We start from the raw sequence: 20,619 nt of genomic DNA on the forward strand, positions 1-20,619 counted from the left end.
TCACACTCTGCACTAGGAAGGACACAAGGATTTATGAATGAGACCCACCCAGGGCTCACACTCTGCACTAGGAGGACACAAAAATTTGGGAATCAGACACCAGACTCAAGTTGCTGGATGTGAGGGTTTCTCAGTTGATTGAGGCCCTGTGCTAATTTTTGCTATTCTGCTTGGTGAGTTGCGCTATAGAATTGACTCTCGCTTGTGTAGTTGGACACAAAGGGGCCTGTTCTCCCCTCTGTCTCACCCACGCAGCCCAATGACTTTAAGCGCGTAAGCCTGGGAGAAACTTGACCCAACATTTTGCAGGGCTTCCAGAACAATCCCAGCCAGGGTCATAATGGCCGGTGGGGTGACATCCTAACCTGTTCCTGCCTGAAGGGTCATGAATGCGAGGCAGGGCCTGGCTGTGCAGCCTGCCAGCTGGGGCTGCAGATGTTGCTGCAGGGGGAAAAGCGAGATCTCAGCTGCCCATACGTAATGCAACACCTTCCATTTGGCAGCCTGGAGAATCGCAGGCTGGATTCTCAGCGACGCCGATGTAAATGCAGCATGACGCCACTGTGCTCAGTGGACTGGCTCTGGTTTTACACCAGGGAAACTCAGTCAGCCAAGGCTGGCCTCCCTCTTGTGGAATCTGGGCTCAGAGGAGGCAACAGGAGAACAAACGTGCCTTTGATCTCCTGGGGGATGGATTGTATCTGCAAGTAGCCTGAGGCAGTGTGTTCCCAGACAGGCTGTCACTCTGGCATCTTGGCTAGAGAGCACCCAGGGTCGTAACCCTAGAATTCAGGGCTCGGACAGGCCCGTTCACGCATCTCAGCCGGCCTCACTGGGGCCAGTGTAGGGCTGTGTTCTGCCGTGTGTATTCTAATACTCATTCCTCTTCTCTTTTGCTTTGGGGGCGGGGTTCCCTCTCCAGATCCTGGAGCGGCTCAATAAAATGTGCGGGGTGGGTGAGCAGGTGCGCAAGAAGCAGCAACGCCTGATGAAGAACATGGACGCCCACAAAGTGATGCTGGATCTGCTGCAGATCCCCTACGAGAAGGTGGGAGAGTGGGAAGCAGGGCGGGGATGGGATGGGATGGATGGGAGTCGAAGGCAGCAGTCCCAGTGCACGTTCAAGCCACTGGAATATCTCAGAGCGGGAGTCAGTCGCTCAGTCCATGCTGCTCTGGATTTGCCAGTGATTTCCTACATACTGGATGCCCGGAGGCAGCGTGTCTAATAGCTAGAGCAGCAGACTGGCTGCTGGGACTCTAGGGTTCTCTTCTCAGTTTGGCCACTGACTCACTGCACCACCCTGGGCAAGTCACTTCATCTCCCCAGGCCTCAGTGCCCTTGTCTGTAAAATGGGGACACAAAACTCTTACCTACCCTTGCAAAGTGCGTTGTGGGGAAAGGTCTGTATACGGGAATCACCAATCATTGAATTGTAGGACTGGAAGGGACCTCAAGAGGTCTTCTAAGTGTAATACAGGGTCCTATGGCGTAACGTCAGCTCTGACAGACAGGAATGGACTGAGGAGCCATCTACAGCAGCATGCCTCAGCACAGTCCAATACACCTGTCTGCACAATAGTGTCCAGTGGGTGAGATTTCTTCCTTGACCCAGCTGTGGATGCAGAAACCTTCTCGGTGTCGTCAAACCTGATTGATTTGTTCTTTGATATGCCACAATGTAACCCTAGGAAATACCATCTTGGGAGGGGCGTCCTTGTGCTTCTCATGGCTTAGGATGTCTCCTGGGTAGAATTCCTCAGGCTCCTCCCCTAAGAACTCACGTTCTTCTCTGCTCCCTCTTTGCTCAGGGTGATGCAAAGATGCTGGAGATTCTGAAATACACCCACCAGTTCCTACAGAAATTCTGCGCTGGGAACCAAGGAAACCAGGCCCTTCTGCACAAACATCTCAACTTGTTCCTCACCCCTGGGGTAAGAGAGGAGGGGGCCCCTCCGGGAGAGCTCAACATGGGGCCAGAGGAGTGGGCTGGGGGATAGATGGGGATTCGTAGACAATAGAGATGGAAGAGACCAATTCCGGTAGGTCAATAAGGCCACCCTGGTCCCTCTACCCCGCTGGCCAGTCCTGGATAGTTCACTAACATTTCACGTGATAGTGCTTGCTCTCTAGAAGGGTGGCCTTGCGACAAAGGCACTAGACTGGAGCTTAGAAACCTGGGTTCAATTCTTGTCTCAGCCCCTCACTTGCTGTATGAACTTGGGCAAGTCACTTCACCGCCCCGTGCCTCAGTTTCCCCATCTGTGAAATGGGGCTGGGGATGCATCCCTGCCTAACAGGGGTGTTATGAGGCTAAGTCACTAATGTCTGGGAGGCTCAGATGCTAGGAAAGCTGATGGAAAAGCCAACAAATAAATGTGGAGATTGCTAGAGGGTGGCAAAGCACCCCCTCACCCCCCCATCAGAACAGGGGAGGAGGAAAGTTCTAACCAACCCTGCAGGATTGTTGGGGGGTTGCTTGGCTAAGGGCTGTGAAGGCCCAGCGGGTGGGTAGGGGGTTAGTGTTTAGGATAATGCTCCAGGAGAGGGGAGGGGTGTTTGGAGAGCATGGACAAAGGAGGGAGAGACACAGAAGGGAGGAGACATACCTGCAAGAAGGAGAGAAAATGGGGGGGAAGGGAGAGCTGTGAGTGTACCTGGGCGTTTGGGGGCTCTGCGAGCCCCGCAGCCTCACGCAGGCGTCACTTGCCCCCCGCAGCTCCTGGAGGCCGAGACGATGCAGCACATCTTCCTGAACAATTACCAGCTATGCTCGGAGATTAACGAGACGGTGCTGCAGCACTTCGTCCACTGCCTGGCCACGCACGGCCGCCACGTGCAGTACCTCGACTTCCTGCACAGCATCATCAAGGCGGAGGGCAAGTACGTCAAGAAGTGCCAGGACATGATCATGACGGAGGTGAGAGCCCCCTCCCCTTGGTGTGGAAGGGGGGGAGGGTTAAGGTGTATAGACAGACCCAGTCAGAGAAGCAGGGCTGTCTTGGAGAGCAGGGTGGGGGCTCAGTAGATGCCTGTGCTGATCCCAGGACCCCAGCTAGTTGCTAGGGGGCACTGCGCTCTTGAAAGCACCATCCTTTGGCGGAGAAGTAGAAAGCGGGGCAAGAACCCTTATAATTTCATCCCAGCCTGAACAGATGCTGTTCTTACCCCTAGAAGGCTCTGTCCACACTACATCTGAAACCGTGCTAACACCCACGCTCACAGTTGTTGCTTGCACCATTTCCATCATTGCGGGGGCAGAGTCACGCAGCTGAATTTTCGCCTTTGAAAATCAGGCCTAACATGTCTCATGTTGGGCTCCCAAAGTCAGTGGCAGTTTTTAAGAATACTGGCATTAACACCTAGACTGTTTTTAAGCTGCTTGCCTTAGTAATATCCTGCAGCGGGGAGTTCCACAGGTTGGGATTTTCTGCTCTATGTTGGAAAATGCCCTATTTCCATTGTAAATGCACTGTCCTTTAATCCCTCAGTGGCCCCTTTGTGGCTGTGTTTGGCGGGGGAAAGCTGACTGTTGCCTTGCAAGGCTTTTCCATCCCCTCTGCCACAGATCCATGACCTTTGCTCCTTCCCCACAGCTCACCAATGCCGGGGACGACGTGGTGGTCTTCTACAATGACAAGGCATCGCTGGCCACCATGCTGGAGATGATGACAGCGGCCCGGGAAGGGGTGGAGGAGAACAGCCCCCTCATGTACCACATCTCCTTGGTGGACCTGCTGGCTGCCTGTGCCGAGGGCAAGAACGTCTACACGGAGATCAAGTGCACGTCCCTGCTACCGCTGGAGGACATTGTGCGGGTGGTGACGCACGAGGACTGCATCACCGAGGTAGTGGGGGCCACCAACTCATAGAGCCAGGGAGATGGGCAGGGAATTCAGAGCCGTGGGTGCACTGGAGGGAGACGAGAGGAGGTGGAAGCAGGGGACTGAGGTCTCCTAATAGTGGTATGAGGAAGGGGGAGGAATGCTGAGATAGTGGTACAGAGTGGAGAAAGAGGGAAGTGGGGCAGGGAGAGAGAGGAGGGGAGGAAAATGGAGGGAGGAAAGCAAGAAAGGAGGGAGTGAGACACACACCCAAGGAGGGGGAGATATGGGAGATGAGGCAGGCTGGGGAAGGGGGTCTGACTTGTGGTTTGTCCCACCTCTTGGCTGGTGGAAAGTGGGATTTGTGCTGGGGTGTTCAGAGCTCCTGCCGCCAAGGTCATGTGGTTATTCGGCTGCAGTGATTTGAGTTGAAGCCCTCTTGTGCCCCTCTGTCCCTCGGGGGGCAGTCGTCGTTCAAAGGGCAGGGGGCAGCAGGGAGGCTGATTGTACCACTGGGCTGTGTTTGCCTTGCTGCTCTCCCACGGCCTCGTATAGGGGCTGAATTCCCCCCCCCCCCCCCCATCCCACTCTGCCCCTGCAGGTGAAGATGGCCTACGTGAACTTCGTCAACCACTGCTACGTGGACACTGAAGTGGAAATGAAGGAGATCTATACCAGCAACCACATCTGGACTCTCTTCGAGAACTTCACCCTTGACATGGCCACGGTGGGGGACGGGGCCTGGAGTGGATCCTGGGGTGGGGAATGGGGTGGAGACTCCCACTGACAGTTCTCCCTTGGGAGGGTGGACACCAGGAGATGAGTCACTAGATGCTCCACTAGCTTTCTCAGCAACCTAGAAGCAGCGGTGCAGGCTGGGTACCATGGTGAGAGGAGCCATCCAAGGAGCTGGAGAGAGAGCTAGAGCCCAGCGTGCTGTAGCATTGGGAGCAGGATGGGCATGTCAGGGACAGTGCTCCGTGGCGCCCATGTTCTGCGTAACAAGGAGCTGCTCCACGCCGTACTGTCCCTGCTGTGCCATCAGGATTGGGGGGCTGACACATCCACTCTGCAGCAGTACAGAGTCTTCTCCAGGACACAGCTGGCCCCTAGGAGCCCAGGGGGCAGGTGCTGGGTAGGGAGTGCCCCGCAGGGTGTCTGAGATGCCCTCTGCAACGTGGGTCCCCCCAGCTCTGTTGGGTGCGTGCATGTCGGTGTTGCACTTGTACCAGTGTGTGCTCCCACCCCCGGGGTGCAACGACCTGGTGTGTCCTTCCCTGCAGATGTGTAAGAAGCGAGAGAAGCGTCTGACGGACCCCGCCCTGGAGAAGTACGTGCTCACCGTGGTGCTGGACACCATCAACGCCTTCTTCAGCTCCCCCTTCTCGGAGAACAGCACTTCCCTGCAGGTAACTAGGGGCCTTTCCAGAGTCGAGCATAGCAATAGGCTGAGGCCCCCGGCTCCCCTGACGTGGCCCAGGCCGGGAGAGGTGCCATCTGTGGCCTGGAAGTTGCAGACAGCTCAAGAGTCGATGACCCTCAGCATCAGCCCGAGGATCCCACCTGTTCTGTTGCCATCAGGGATGGAAGTCTCTGGATCATAGAGCCAAACCCGCCCCAGCCTACAGTGGCCGAGTGTGGCAGGGGTCTGGCCAGATCCTCCTTCTAGAGTGTCAGGAGCACTGATGTGGGGAGGGGCCCCGCCCTGCAGTGGGCTGGGAGACCCGGAAACCAGCTGAGTTTCACCTGCTGAGGGGTTTCCTTCCCTACCTGAGACACAGGCCTGGTGCGCAGAGAGGTTCAGGAAACTTAGAAACAAGCCGAGGGAGGGCAAAGGGGGCAGAGGCTGGTGGGGCTGGTGGAGTTTGTGGGATAGGCAGCAGAGCTTGGGGTGGTATTGAGGGGCAGAGCCCAGTGGGGCCAGAGGGGTCTCAGAGAGGGCAGACCCCTGACTAGGTTGTGTTGATGACTAAGGTACCACCCATACTAAGGTTCTGGGGGGAGTGAACTGAAACCTGGTCAAACTCAGCAATTGGAGCAGTCCCTCAAACTCAAAGCAGAGCTCAGGGGGTGGGGAGACCCAGTGTGAACTGAAAGAGGAGGCAGGCTGCGTACGGGCCCTGGGAACCAAAACAACTGCGCTCCGAGGCTGGACTTGGCCAGGAGGTTAACCCTGAATCCTACCAAGATAGAGGGAGAAGTGTCATTGGTTAACGCCCTCACTGACCGGCTAGCCGCTCTCCCCGTAGCAGGGGCCTGTAAGAAGCACCAGCAGCAGTGATGGGTCTGATAAGAGCTCACACCATGGCCACAGATAAGGACCTGCCTCCCCTCTCTTGCAGACCCACCAGACCATTGTTGTGCAGCTCCTCCAATCCACCATGAGGCTCCTGGAGTGCCCCTGGCTACAGCAGCAACACAAGACCTCGGTGGAGGCCTGTATCCGTACCCTGGCCATGGTTGGTAAGGTTCTAAGGGGATCGTGCGGCGATCGCTCAGTGCCCGGGACGGGGGTTCAGAGGTTTAGCTGCTGGGGCTGATGTGATGGAGGTAGGGTGTATACCAGGGTAAGGCAGTGTTGGGAGGCAACTCCATTGATCTGGAGACTCCATCCCTCTCTGACTGTGCATGTACCAGGCAGCTGGCCGAGCAGGAGCTGGGCGAGATCTGGCAGGTGCTTCCTGGGACCAGGCTGCATGTCTAATGACCAGCCTCTAAACACACAGAGGTGTGGCTTGGAGAACACCCTCTAAAAGTTGGCTTCTCATCTAGTCTCTTGGGCCCATTTAACATGGGCTGGGAACCTAAGGAGACCAGGACGTCTCAGGAGATTCCTGGTATTTCCGGCTGCTGATGGGGCCTGAAATAAAGCTGGGACTTATGCCGGTTTCCCTTAAGTCTTTGACCCTCATCCCGTCAGCTGCTGTCTGACTCTTGAGGAGGGCTATAAATGCTGATGGGTCACAGAGGGGAGAGGCTGGTTTAGTGGCGAAGGCGCTGGGCTGGGATGTGGGGAGCTGGGAATTGAACGTGATTTTTGGACGTGTTATTTAATCTCTCTGTGCCTAAGTTCCTCCTCTGGAAAAGGAGGGCAATGCTATTTCACTTCCTTCTCAGGGGGATGGGGGATAAATGTATTCGTGTTTGGGGGTCATACGGATGCAGGGTGTGGGCTGAGCACTGAACTGATCTGTTTGGGGTGCACAGGGGAAGCAACAGCACCAGTTGCTTTGCTCCTGGTTAGGGTAATGACCAACCTAATAGCACCGGGCGTGCCAGGCACTCGGCCTGCGGAGCCGCCCAAGCCAGTGCATGTCTGGATCCACTGCACAGCGGGCGGTGTGGCACAGAGCTCCACCATCTGAGCCTGCTCTGCTTTCAGCCAAGAGCCGCTCCATCGCGCTGCCCATGGACCTCGATGCCCACGTCAGCTCCCTGCTGAACAGCAGCTCCACCAGCGCCTTGCAGAGGAGCGCTTCCAGCTACAAGACAGCTACCCGGACCTTCCCCCGCGGCTTGGCCACGCCCAACCAGTGGGACTACAAAAACATCATTGAGAAGCTGCAGGTGCGGGCTGAGGGGAGCCCTTTCCCGGGAGGGGGGTTGGGGGGGGGAGTCCTGGCTCCCTGTGAAGTCACGTGGGGGTGGGGCACTAATGGTACTGGGGACTCCCGATAGATTCGAACAGCAGCAGTGACTCCTGGCCACGCCCCTGAGCAGGGACCTCCCTCGGGGTCAGCCTGCCCAGCCCATTTGATTCTGGTCCTGTCGGCTGAGACTGCCACCAGCTCCTTTCACGCAGGCCACGCCCGCACCCAGGCACGGTCCAGTCCCTGGCCTCTCCTGACTGCCCCTCACTTCCAAAGGGCCAGAGAGGACACAGACCCTGTGGTTTTGCCCCCTGCCGTGCGTCACCTTGCAGAGGAGCCTGCATGCAGCAGCCTCCGAAAGGAGGAGGCAGTCAGTTTACCCGCTCCAGCAGACCTAGGGCCTGATCCCTCCAGGAGTTCTCCCAAGCAGGTGCAGCTCTGCCCCGTTCCCTTCACAGGCCAGTGCCTCGTGGGCCCAGTCTGGCCTTGCAGGTGCACGCGAGGCCTGGGCTCAACCCTGACGGTGTCGTGCTTTGTAGGACATCATCAACGCCCTGGAGGAACGGTTCAAACCCCTGGTGGAAGCCGAAGTGTCTGTCCTGGTGGACGTTCTGCACCGCCCAGAGCTGCTCTTCATGGAGGGGACCGATGCCTACCAGCGCTGCGAGAGCGGGGGCTTCCTGTCCAAGTAAGGGGGTGGGGTGGGGGTAGCCTCACAGCCGCCTCTGATCCCAGCATCCAGGTGGAAGGGGTCAGTCCCTCCTCTGCTCTCCCCCGTGGGTGGCGGTGGGATGTGTGTGAACCCACGGGAGGAAGGAGGAGAAGGTGGAGACAGAGGATGGGACGGCTCAGGGTGCAGAAGGAACTGATGGGTTCTTGCTGTGTTTGGCCAGGCTGGTCCAGCACACTAAGGACCTGATGGAGAGCGAGGAGAAGCTGTGCATCCGAGTCCTGAGGACGCTGCAGCAGATGCTCATGAAGAGGAACAAATATGGGGACAGGGTGAGTACCTGAGGCCCACAGTCAGGATACCCACAATAACCCCCCCAGCCTGGTGCCTCTTTTCTCCATCATCCAGCTCCCATTTGCCTTTCCATACAATCGTCAGGCTTGCTTCCCCTCTCCCTCGCCTCGGGGTCAATCGGGAGTGACTCCGCATTACAGTCGGTGGCGTCGCGTCTCTGGGTTTTGCAGACACTCCGCTTTCACCAACGCCCCAGCCTTTCACGCGGCACATGCAGGACTTTATGCAGCTGGTGGGGCAGGTTGGGAGATTTGTCCCTACCCCGGGAGCTTTAGCTAGCTGCCCCTAAGGCAGGTGATTGGTATGTGAGCTGTCAGGCATCTGCCACTTCAGTGCAGACTCACAGTGTTTATTTCTCACGTCAGGGCAACACGCTAAGGAAAATGCTCGTGAGTAACTACCTGCAGAACAAGAAGTCGAGCTCCAAAGGGGAGATCGTTGACACGACTGGGGGTGGTGAGCAACTTGGTGTCCTTTGTCTCCCCTCCGTGCCAGTTTCCTTCCCTGACTCTTTTGAGGCTCACCCACGCGCCTTGGGCTTCGGGCTTCTTCATTTCAAACCCTTAGGATAGGGGACCACATTTTCACCTGGTGTGAATCAGCCTCGCTTCCCTGAGGTCAGCCCTTACCAGAAGCAGGGTTTTGCCTGCAATTCTATACACAGGGAAATAAACGCGGGTCCTCTGGAACGGGAGTTTTCAGTCCCGTCCTTCCATTGATCCGTTCTAGGGAGTCGTAGGACCCTGTGGCCGTAGTACAAAAGGGCTTTGCAAATGTTAATGACTCATAACTCGGCCCTGTGAGTTAGGGCAGTAGCACTATCCCCATTTTGCAGATGGGGAAACTGAGGCACAGAGCGACTGAGGGACTTTTCCAGGGTCACACAGGGAATCTGTGGCAGCTCAGTGTCTCGACCCAAAGTCCACCCTCTGTTCCTTAGCTTGGCTGTAGAATTCACTGCTGCGCCTTCCCAATGTTGCCGCTCACTCCCGTTCTTACCTCTCGTGTTCTCCCGTGCGTAGGCCAAGACCAGGACTGGTCAGTCATTGCTGCCATCCAGTGCCGGCTGGACAGAGAAGGGGCCACCAAGCTGGTGTCAGACCTTATCATGAACACCAAAAACGAGAAGATTTTCCAGGAGAGCATCCTCTTAGCCATCCGGCTGCTGGATGGAGGCAACACAGAGATACAGGTCTGGGGATAGTCCTGCATTCCCAGCGTGTGCACCAGCCCTGGGGAGAGGGACATGGAGGACTTAGGAGAGAGGGTTCGGTTTGTGTGAATGCAAACCTTTGTCTAAAGCTCTCACTGGAGTGAATGCTGCATTTGAGAGTTTGAAAAAAGTGTCTCTGTAGGATATTCACCCATCCCTGCACTTAGTGGTTCTGGCCAAGGCAGATGTAATAAAATGCCACGAGACAGGCTGCTCACTCTGTGTTCCTCGGCCAACCAGAAATCACTGGCTGATTAACATTTCCAGCCTAAAAGAACAGGAGGACTTGTGGCACCTTAGAGACTAACAAATTTATTAGAGCATAAGCTTTCGTGGGCTACAGCCCACTTCTTCGGATGCATATAGCCTAAAGCTCCTGAGAAGCTAAAGGTGCAAGATTCCTATGACTCTATTGTAGTCAGTTTTCTAAAGCAACACTGGCGCCCTCTGCTGGGTAGTTCTAAAATAACAGGATGCTGCAGCTCTCAGTCTAGTAATGGGTTATATTTGCTATTTCGAACCCTTTGTTCAGGAAACGTGGATACAGACTAGTGAGACCACCCAAGATGAGTCTAGGGGCTGAACTGGCTACAGCTTGTGTTTTTCAGGTTCTACCCTTGGATTTCCTTGATAGTTAAAGCTCAGCGTATATTAGAGGGTGGGATGAGGGAGGGAAGAAAGGGGATTTGAATTATCCATTCCCTGTACGCCAAAAGGATTGTTATTTCCTGGGAATTGACTAGGGTGATTGCATGAGAATGGCCCTGCCCTTGAGATTTGACTTGGTCAGCGACCCTGATTGACATCTCTGTGATGAGAAAAGAAAGTAGTGGAGCACTGGGTTTACGCAAGCAGATCACTGGTCTGTTCAGTCTGGTATCCTGCTTCCTTCAATGCCCTGTACTTTGATGTTGTAGAAGATAATGAAAACTCTTTTATAGTGTGCAAAGCTATAGGCAGGGGCACGAATTTCTTCCTGACCCCTGTGCTCTACCAGCTTGTGCCCTGAAGCATGAGAAGTGGTCACCCTAACCATAGCTGTATTACTGCAGATACTATTGGTCGTGAAACGATCCAGCTTTTTCGAAACTCCAGGCACCCGTCAGACTTGGTGGGAGAGACAAATCCCAGAGGCAGCTGGGGAAACTTCGGATCGTAATGTGGACATTTTTACTTCTTGTCTTGCTTCCTCCACCCCTCCCTCTCTGCCCAGAAATCGTTTTATAACCTGATGACGAGCAACAAGAAGTGTGAGAAGTTCTTTAAAGTGTTGCATGATCGCATGAAGAAGGCGCAGCAGGAGACCAAGTGCATCGTGTCGGTGAACATGAGTGACATTGGGAACAAGCCCCGGGAGGACAAAGACATCCCTGACCCTGGCACCAAGGGTAAATGAGAAGGGAGGGTACAGTTGTCAGCTCTGTGGGGCAGGGACCATATCTACCTGTGTGATCCTAACCCTAGCTCCAAGTACCCTACCCATAGGAACGCTAACTCTAGGGCAGGGTTACAGTGACTAGCAGTAGGGTCCTGATCTAGCCAGAGGCAGGCTTTCTAGATAGCCAACCTGAAGATGCATACAGGCTGGCCCCATCCAAGTAGCCAGCAAGGGATGTGTTTGTCCCCCTTGAGTGCTTCTCCCTGGGTAGGCAACCATAGTTCCTGGGTATGACAGTAATAGAGATTGGATTTCCCTTTAGGACGAGGAACCTTCATGCTGTCCCACGCCCCATCTCGGTACCCCATGGCCATTGGGTTTCGAAAGGGCCACGACACTGGGGAGCGAAGCCAGAGCAATGAGATGGGAATGTCGATCTTGATCATGGAGCCTATTCTTCGGTTCCTGCAATTGCTCTGCGAAAACCACAACCGGGACCTCCAGGTTTGTAAACAGGGGTGCTGGGGGGACGTTTGGCTCACTGGGCAGAGCGGTGGGACTCAGGAGACCTGGGTGCTATTCCTGGCTTTGCAACTTGCCTGCTGGGTGACTTTGGACAAGCCACTTCCCCTCCCCGTGCCTCAGTTTCCCCATGATACCGACCTGCTTTGTAAATGCTTTGCAATCTACAGAAGAAAAGCGCTAGATAAGTTTTGTGTGTTGTTATTGTAATAGGTCCTGGTCACTGTCTGTATCTATAGTTAAATGGCATGGGCTAGACATGCTCGATGCCCCCGTTACAGCTCTGATCACACCCACGGCCAAACATTATGTAGGGGGCATAGTACCAAATTCTGCCCTGACCCGCACCCCATTGGCTTCCCTGGCGAAGAGAGGGCCAGTGAAGGGGGGATGCAGAGACCGGGGTTGCTGAGTTGCTTACCCAGGCAGCCCCTCTTGGAGGTTTTAGCCGGGAGGTTTGTTTTACAGAACTTCCTCCGGTGTCAGAACAATAAGACCAACTACAACCTGGTGTGTGAGACGCTGCAGTTCCTGGACATCATGTGCGGCAGCACCACGGGGGGGCTGGGCCTGCTGGGCCTCTACATCAATGAATACAACGTGGCCCTTATCACCCAGACCCTGGAGACCTTGACGGAGTATTGCCAGGGACCATGCCATGAGAACCAGGTAATCCAAACACCCCACACCATGAAGAGACAGCTTGGTTGGCTCTGAGGGCAAGGGGTGAGGGGGTGGCTAGATCCACAGCTAGAGACCTTCGCATGTTGCTCCAGATCTGGCTTGTTCCCCGGATGCCTGGGATTTTGCAGCAATGGCCTGGTGTTCCCAAGGCAGCTCTCGAGACATGCTGAGGGAGCCCCGTTCAATCCTTTCCAGAAGGCTGGGGACAAATAGGGCCAAGGTTCTGCTGCCGCTGGTTCAGCCTCCCTGATTTTGGGGTGTCAGCGGGTGCAGAACTGGGACCGTTCAGAGAAGAGCAATGAAAGTTGGGGGGATTGATGTGTGGGCGGAGGTTACAATCACTAATGCTTGTTGGTGGGCTAACTTGGTTGCTGTCCGTGGTATCCCAGGAGGGAAGGAATTGTTCAGTCACAACTAGAAGCAATGCAATGGAATTAGGAAAGCACCATTCAGGCTGACTATCAGGAGAAACCTCCCAGCAGTAGCCGCCCCAGGGGGAAGGCATGAGAGCCCCGTTGCTTGAGTCGTTTCAGACTAGGCAGGGCAGAACAGTGAAGAATGGGCTGCATGGGAGAATCCTGCGTCTCTCCCACCTGTAACTTCGGGCTTTGAGCGTAGGAGCGATGTGATTGGCCGATGGGGATTCGTAGCAGGGTAGTCATGTGACAGGTGGGAACTCTGTACCCACAAATGATGCTTGGAAATGGGTCGATGCTCCTCTCACGGGCATGTGGTGGTTAGTGTTACATTTGCTCTTAAGGAACGTGTGCTAGAGGCTTTCACCCTTGGACCTGTCCAGGGCATGTAATAACTTCCTGTCCTTTATCATTGATTCCATATGCATTAGGGGACAGGATATCCCGATTTCATAGGGACAATCCCGCTCTTCGGGGCTTTCTCTGATATAAGCGCCTATTACCTCCCCATCCCCTGTCCCGATTTTTCACACTGGCTATCTGGTCACCCTGATATGCATCAAAGAAAAAGATTCCATCGACATCATCAAGGCAACAGCGATTGAACATGGCTTGTGCCAAACAAGGCCGTAATGATGGCTGGCCAGTACGGACAAGGTCCAATAACATGGTTGAAACCTGATATAGTCTTTATGTCTGGACGGTTTTTAACCATGTATGCCTCAGTTTTGCTGTATTATAACCTAGTTAGGCCACTGTGCTGGGAGCACGTTGGTCAAATGCATCGTGTAGATGGGGCCGAGGGCCTCCGGCATTTCATCCCCTAAGCCTGAGCCCCTGTGAGTGCGTGGGGAGTCTGAGACGTCAGAGGGGAAAGCGGAGGTCAAGAGGGTGGAAAAGAATCTGTGGGATAAACCCTGCGTGTGTCACTCCCCAGAGCTGCATTGTGACGCACGAATCTAACGGCATTGACATCATCACGGCCCTGATCCTGAATGAGATCAGCCCCCTCTGCAAGTACAGAATGGACCTTGTCCTCCAGCTGAAGGTCAGTGGGGCAGCCTGGAAGGGGGTGTGAGGATGGGATGTCTCGTGTGTGTGTGACGGGGGCGGAGCAGGTACTGAAGAGGGTTTATGTAGTGGAAGTTCTCCGGCCTGTGTTATACAGGAGGTCAGACTAGATGACCACAGTGGTCCCTTCTGGCCTTGGAATCTACGAGTCTAGCATGTCTGTAGGACTCCGTAGTGTGTCTATGGATCTTTAATGTATGTAGCACTGGACATCTCGAATGGGTGTGGTGTTTGTATGGTTTCTGTGGTGTGGGGAGGTGGTCTCTGTAAAGCATGGGGTACTGAGCATGGGTGGGGAGGTCCCTCTCCACCATGCGTGAGCAGGTGGGCTCTGTAGCAGAGCGTGGCTTGGCGGGCTCCAGAACATGCGTCTCTAGAGTGGGTGGGAGTGTGGCTGGGTCTCTAGGGTAGGGGAGCTATGGATGGGTGGCCGTGCTTCTGCATGGCGTGGCATGTTCACGGGCCTCAAGCAGAGGTAGAGCGTGCCTGTGACACACTGGCTTACCTATGTGGGTGTGTCTTCACCAGGACAATGCCTCCAAACTCCTGCTGGCCCTGATGGAGAGCAGACACGACAGTGAGAATGCCGAGCGGATCCTCATCAGCCTCCGGCCTCAGGAACTGGTAAGGGTGGGCAAGCAGGGAGGGATGCTGTCAGCCTGGGCATGACTGCCTTTCGGAGACATGCAGGACTTGTTAGAGACGGGGGGAAGGTGGGAAGGGAAGGGGCAGAGGTCTGAATCATTGGGACAGACCTAAAATTCCAGGGAGCCTTCCAGCCTAGATGGCTCTCCCTCCCCATCCTACTCACCCTTGCTCTTGACTTCCTTGGGTCAGGGCTGTGAGGTTGAGCCATGTGGTTGTGTGTGGAATCAAGATGCACGTGTGCAGCTAGTCTCAGTGTAGTACCGTCAAAGGTAGTTTATCTGGCCTCCACTACCATGCTGTATGAGCACCTCACAATCTTTAGTGTATTTATCCTCCCAGCCCCCCCCCCCCGGTGAGGTAGGGCACTGTTGTTATCCCCATTGTACAGGTGGGGGAAACTGAGGCACAGCGAGATTAAGTGACTTGCCCAAGGTCATACAGGGAGTCTGTGGTAGAGCAGGGAACTGAACCCAAGTCTACCGCTAATCCATCCTTCCTCAGTGGAAGCTCACACACACACACTCTCTCTCTCTCTCTCTCTTTTGTTGGTGGTCCATGGAGCCTTCCTTGGTTAGGGGAAAAAACAAATGGGGCAGGGAAGAGAAACAAAATATTATCGCTTCAGAGCGTCCCCAGGGCAGTGCAAAACCTTAGCCAGGTTGCTGGCGGGCGAAGTGCACAGCTGACTTCCTCCTGTGGCTGCCTTTACAGGTTGATGTCATTAAAAAAGCCTATCTCCAGGAGGAAGAGTGCGAGAACTCTGAGGTTTCCCCCCGGGAAGTCGGGCACAACATCTATATCTTGGCCTTACAGGTACCGTCTCTTCGGATGTTTCTCTCCCGCAGGTGCCCCTCTGCAGAAGCCTCTCCTTTCTAAGGCTGGATTCCCCCAGCTCCTCCGTCCTGGGGTGTGGTGGCCTTTGTTCATTGGTTAGCATGGGATAGTCTTTCCAGGTTCCCCCCATATTTATTTAAATACTTTCTCAAGACAAACCTAGAAAGACCCAGTTCTGCTGGGATACCTGTGAAGTTCCAGTCTGGAGCCATAAGTAGAAGACTTGCTTGGGGCCTAGGAAAAGAAATTGGGTTCTTTGAGTCCTGACCTGCACCTTTCCTTGGGCCTTGACACCTTGGAGGGTTCCTTTCATTCAGAGCTAGATCAGTTTGTGCTGGCATATCACAGGTTAACGTCACTGCTCACGTAAGCAGGGCCGGCTCCAGCTTTTCTGCTGCCCCAAACAGCAAAAAAAATAAATAAAAAGACGAGCCGCAGCACTTCGGCGGCAGCTCAATCGCACCGCTTCTTCGGCGGCAGTTCGGTGGCGGGTCCTCCCTCTCTTCCTCTTCGGCGGCAGCTCAAAGAGGAAGAGAGGGAATGAGGGACCTGCCGCCAAATTCCCGCCAAAGACCTGGACATGCCGCCCCAATACCGGACGGAATGCCGCCCCTTTGAATTGGCCGCCCCAAGCACCTGCTTCCTATGCTGATGCCTGGAGCCGGCCCTGCACGTAAGCTTGCCCCACACCATGGACTTCAACAAAGTTGCACCCACTTGCGTCAATGGTAAATTTGGGCCCCATGATCCACTATTCTGCTTATGTCTCAACAAGTCCTGTTGCCCTAGGCATATGAGCAGTGCTGTCCTCGGACAGATCAATGGTTCCTCTCATTTGGAATCAGGTGTCTGGCAGTGCCCAAGCTTCAGTGCATTAGCAGAAGGCAGAACCTCCTCCACGCCAACTGGGCAATTGTGCATTACCATAGGGCTGAAATCCTTCCTGACCCGGTACTGCGGTGGCCAGCTTATTCCCTGAAGCATGGGGACTGACATCCCTTGTTTTATGCTAGCTAGTGTCACTGCAGATGCCGTTCTTTCTTTTTATGTATGAGGGCTAAATCCTGATCCAAGAGAAGTCAATGGCAAAACTTTCATTGGCTTTAGTTGGACCAGGATTTGGCACGTGTATGCCTCATCCTTACATGGCTTTTACACATCTAGCAAAGGATCCTCACATGTTCACAGTACATTCTGCCCTGCCGTGTCTGTCTCATGCTCCTATTCATTCCTCACTGTCCCTCTCTCTCTCTTTTCAGCTGTCTCGGCACAACAAGCAACTGCAGCATCTCCTGAAGCCAGTGAAGCGAATCCAGGAGGAGGAAGAGGAGGGCATCTCCTCTATGGTATGAGAGATCCATGGAGTGAATGCAGGGTCTCCCCAGTGGCAGTGGGTTGCTAAGAAACTGCCCCAGGCCTGGTTAAGCAGAGTGTTCTTAGCTGCTCTGTTTTCCATCACTTAATCCTTGATCTTTTCAGATATTCCCATGGGGATACAAAATTCACACCTCCGGTGGGGTTTGCATGGTGTTTGAGCCAAAACTACAAGCACAAGGGCATGTACTGCTATTATTACCCAGCTCATCAGGGTAATATTAAAGGAGAGCTCTGTAGAGCTCATGGGTGACCGGTTCCGTTCTTAAGGGTCTATGTTCTCGTGTTGCCATGGAGAAGGTCTGCTCCTATTAGTGCTGATGGGGGTTAAGCTTCCCTGGTGGTGTCCAGTTCCCACCTTGCCCCTCCCCTAGAAGTAGGAGGGTTGATCCTTTCACTGTCATTTTTCCTGCTTTGTGTGGCCCGGTCTCAGCTCCCGAATGCTACTCAGCTGTAATGCAATTTCCCTCGGGTGTTACAGGCATTGATTTGTAATTTAGGGATTAGCCCATTTGGGAGGTAATTATGCTAATGAGTTGAATTGCCATCCCTGGGAGGCTGAGGAGAGTTGCTGGGGCCCTTTATAAAGCTTTCGTTGATTTGCTTTTGGTAAATGGTGAGGAACCGTTCTTAAAGCCCAGTTAGAACAGAATCCCTCCGGCCTTTGCCAGCTGAAGACACCTGCCTTATTCTCCCCTCTACCCCAGCTCAGTTTAAACAATAAGCAGCTGACTCAGATGCTGAAATCAACGGCTCCCGTCCAGGAGGAAGAAGAGGACCCGCTGGCGTATTACGAGAAGCACACCTCCCAGATTGAGGTAGGACTTGTTGTCCTGGTAGATTTCCCTTTCATGGACTAATGGCTGGCTAATTTAGGTCATGAGGCTTCACCTCCCTGTGTCTGCAGTTCATAGACACGCCTCATCGTTGTCGTGCCCCGGAGATATAGGCTAGCACTTAAAGGTAGAGCAACTTAGCGGTGCCCAGCTATCTTCTTCCTACTGCTCTTCTTGTTTGTTGGGTCTCCAGCAGCACGTCTCGTCTCGTCAGTGCTAGCAAGGATTCCCACAGCTTGAGCCTTGTGCTGGTCAGGGATGTGTTAGTTCAGAGGTTCTCAAACTGGGGGTTGGGACCCCTCAGGGGGTCGTGAGGCTATTACATGGGGGGAGTGCGAGCTTTGCCTCCAGCATTTATAATGGTGCTAAATATATAAACAAGTGTTTTTAATTTATAAGGGGGGTCGCACTCAGAGGCTTGCTATGTGAAAGGGGTCACCAGTACAAAAGTTGGAGAACCACTGTGTTAGCTGGATCAATCTGTGGGCGTGGCTTAGAATGAGTTGCAGTCTATGGATCCTTCACTGAGCTGGTGTGGGGCTGGTTCCCGGTTACATGGCAGAGCAAATAAAAGTGTGGTACAGATGGGGCAGTGACAGCACCCTGGTTTCTTTGCCTGCTCTATTCAGATTGTGCGTCTGGACCGGAGCATGGAGCAGATCATCTTCCCAGTGCCGAGCATCTGCGAATTCGTCACCGGGGAGACCAAGTACCGGCTATTCACCACCACGGAACAAGACGAGCAGGGCAGCAAAGTCAGCGACTTCTTTGACCAGTCGTCCTTCCTCCACAATGAGATGGAATGGCAGAAGAAACTGCGCAGTAAGCACAAAGTGGAGCTCCCCTGAGAACAACAATGCTCTAAAACAGCCGTGAGCTCCCCCAGCATCCCGTGCCCCTGGCTGCATGCAGTGCCCTGAAGTCTTCCATTGACAATATGTCCATGAGACTTTCCTCACTTGTAGCTTCCCGATCCTTTGTTGACTCTGAATCAGGCAACTGGAAGCAAATAAAAAATGCAGGGCCCCTCTAGGCTGCATGCTTCTAGACGCAAAACCAGGGAGAGAGTCATTAGTGGAGTTCCTAAGTGGCCCAAAACAAATAGGGTATTGTAATATATTTAGCAAACAACATAAAGCAGAGAAAACGACACAGAGTGGAGAAGAGAGAGGGAAGTAACTCCCCTGCCAGGGGATGTAATGACAGCTTGTTTTCAGAAGTAGCTGCTAAGCTTGGGTCCCTCTGTTTTAGGGTGCCAAGCCTCAGATACCCAGCCCTGATGTGCGGAGATAGTGGGTGCTCGGCATCTCTGAAAATCAGGCTCGGGTGTCTCAGGTTGGACACCCGAAGGCAGGCACCAGTTTTGAAAATATGGGCTTAAAGGAAACAGGGAGTGTAGAGATGGCAATTCCCTGTGCCGATTCACAAGGAAGAAGGGGATATGAAGTGACAAACATCTTGTCTTCTTATTAAGTGGCTGACTGGGCATTTGGGATCAGATGAACTTAAACACGCTGGCCAAAGCTGCTGTTACTGTTTAACGGTTGTCAGGGCACTCAATACTTGTCTCCCTATTAGATTCCCGATGCACGTCCTGGTCCTAATCTTTAAATCCTTGAATGGACTTAGACCTAGCTCTCTTAGGGTATGTCTACACTACGAGAGTAGTTCGATTTTAGTTAAATCGAATATGTGCAATCGATATTAGAAAGTCGAACGTGTGTGTCTACACTAAGGACAGTAATTCGACTTTGTCAGTCCACACTACCAGGGAAAGCGTCGACATTGGAAGCAGTGCACTGTGGGCAGCTATCCCACAGTTCCCGCAGTCCCCGCTGCCCAGTGGAATTCTGGGTCGAGCCCCCAATGGCTTCTGGGTAAAAAATTGTGGCGAGGGTGCTTTTGGGTAACTGTCGTCATCCGTCAGTCACTACCGCCCTGCCTCCCTCCCTGAAAGCGCCGGCGGGAAATCAGTTCGCGCACTTTTTGATCAGTGACAGCGCGGACGCCACAGCACTGCGATCATGGATCCCGCTGCGACCATCGCTGCAGTTGTGGCCGTTCTCAACGCCTCGCACCTTATCATACACCTTTCCCAGAGGCAGATGCAGAGAAATCAGGCGAGGAGGCTACGGCAGCGGAGTGAGGGCCTGAAGTCGGAGAGTAGCACAGAGCTGTCAGAAACCACGACACCCAGCGCCGAGGACATCACGTTTGCAATGGGGCATGTGGATTTTGTTGAACGGCGATTCTGGGCCCGGGAAACAAGCACGGACTGGTGGGACCGCATAGTGCTTCAGGTCTGGGATGAATCCCAGTGGCTGCGAAACTTTCGCATGCGGAAGGGGACTTTCCTGGAACTTTGTGAGTTGCTGTCCCCTGCCCTGAAGCGCAAGGACACCCGCATGCGAGCAGCCCTGACTGTCCAGAAGCGAGTGGCCATAGCCCTCTGGAAGCTTGCAACGCCGGACAGCTACCGGTCAGTCGCGAACCACTTTGGCGTGGGCAAATCTACCGTGGGGGTTGTTGTCATGCAAGTAGCCAAGGCAATCGTCAAGGTACTGCTGTCAAAGGTAGTGACCCTGGGAAACGCGCAGGCCATCATAGATGGCTTCGCTGCGATGGGATTCCCAAACTGCGGTGGGGCTATAGATGGGACTCACATCCCTATCCTGGGACCGGGCCACCAGGCCAGCCAGTACATCAATAGAAAGGGGTACTTTTCAATGGTGCTGCAAGCACTGGTGGACCATCGGGGACGGTTTACAAACATCTACGTCGGATGGCCGGGCAAGGTTCATGACGCTCGCGTGTTCAGGAACTCTGGTCTGTTTAGACGGCTGCAGGAAGGTATTTACTTCCCGGACCACAAGATAACTGTTGGGGATGTGGAGATGCCTACAGTGATCCTCGGGGACCCAGCCTACCCGCTAATGCCCTGGCTCATGAAGCCCTATACTGGCGCCCTGGACACAGAAAAAGAACTGTTCAACTACCGGCTGAGCAAGTGCAGAATGGTAGTGGAGTGTGCTTTTGGCCGTCTCAAGGGGAGATGGAGAAGCTTACTCACTCGCTGTGATCTCAGCGAAACCAATATCCCCATCGTTATTGCAGCTTGCTGTGTGCTCCACAATCTGTGTGAGAGCAAGGGGGAGACCTTTATGGCGGGGTGGGAGGTTGAGGCAAATAGCCTGGCTGCTGATTA

At 54.1% G+C, this 20,619-nt stretch overlaps 1 protein-coding gene across 1 annotated transcript in view; it reads left to right on the top strand.

Moving 5' to 3' along the window:
- Positions 1 to 20,619, top strand: part of LOC112106114 (inositol 1,4,5-trisphosphate receptor type 3) — a 96,165-nt gene that overhangs the window by 61,842 nt on the left and 13,704 nt on the right. The window contains exons 28-48 of the mRNA XM_024199181.2: positions 923 to 1,048; positions 1,812 to 1,934; positions 2,720 to 2,920; positions 3,597 to 3,848; positions 4,426 to 4,551; positions 5,108 to 5,233; positions 6,167 to 6,287; positions 7,207 to 7,391; positions 7,954 to 8,102; positions 8,308 to 8,416; positions 8,804 to 8,894; positions 9,461 to 9,630; positions 10,865 to 11,039; positions 11,352 to 11,533; positions 12,020 to 12,220; positions 13,589 to 13,699; positions 14,251 to 14,346; positions 15,082 to 15,183; positions 16,464 to 16,550; positions 17,286 to 17,396; positions 18,044 to 18,236. Coding sequence (XP_024054949.2) covers positions 923 to 1,048; positions 1,812 to 1,934; positions 2,720 to 2,920; positions 3,597 to 3,848; positions 4,426 to 4,551; positions 5,108 to 5,233; positions 6,167 to 6,287; positions 7,207 to 7,391; positions 7,954 to 8,102; positions 8,308 to 8,416; positions 8,804 to 8,894; positions 9,461 to 9,630; positions 10,865 to 11,039; positions 11,352 to 11,533; positions 12,020 to 12,220; positions 13,589 to 13,699; positions 14,251 to 14,346; positions 15,082 to 15,183; positions 16,464 to 16,550; positions 17,286 to 17,396; positions 18,044 to 18,236 — 3,037 coding nt within the window. The remainder of the gene's footprint in view (positions 1 to 922; positions 1,049 to 1,811; positions 1,935 to 2,719; positions 2,921 to 3,596; positions 3,849 to 4,425; positions 4,552 to 5,107; positions 5,234 to 6,166; positions 6,288 to 7,206; positions 7,392 to 7,953; positions 8,103 to 8,307; positions 8,417 to 8,803; positions 8,895 to 9,460; positions 9,631 to 10,864; positions 11,040 to 11,351; positions 11,534 to 12,019; positions 12,221 to 13,588; positions 13,700 to 14,250; positions 14,347 to 15,081; positions 15,184 to 16,463; positions 16,551 to 17,285; positions 17,397 to 18,043; positions 18,237 to 20,619) is intronic.

This window comes from Terrapene carolina, unplaced genomic scaffold (genome assembly GCF_002925995.2).
Source record: "Terrapene carolina triunguis isolate 2854851 unplaced genomic scaffold, T_m_triunguis-2.0 Scaffold197, whole genome shotgun sequence".
NCBI classification, from domain to species: Eukaryota; Metazoa; Chordata; order Testudines; family Emydidae; genus Terrapene; species Terrapene triunguis.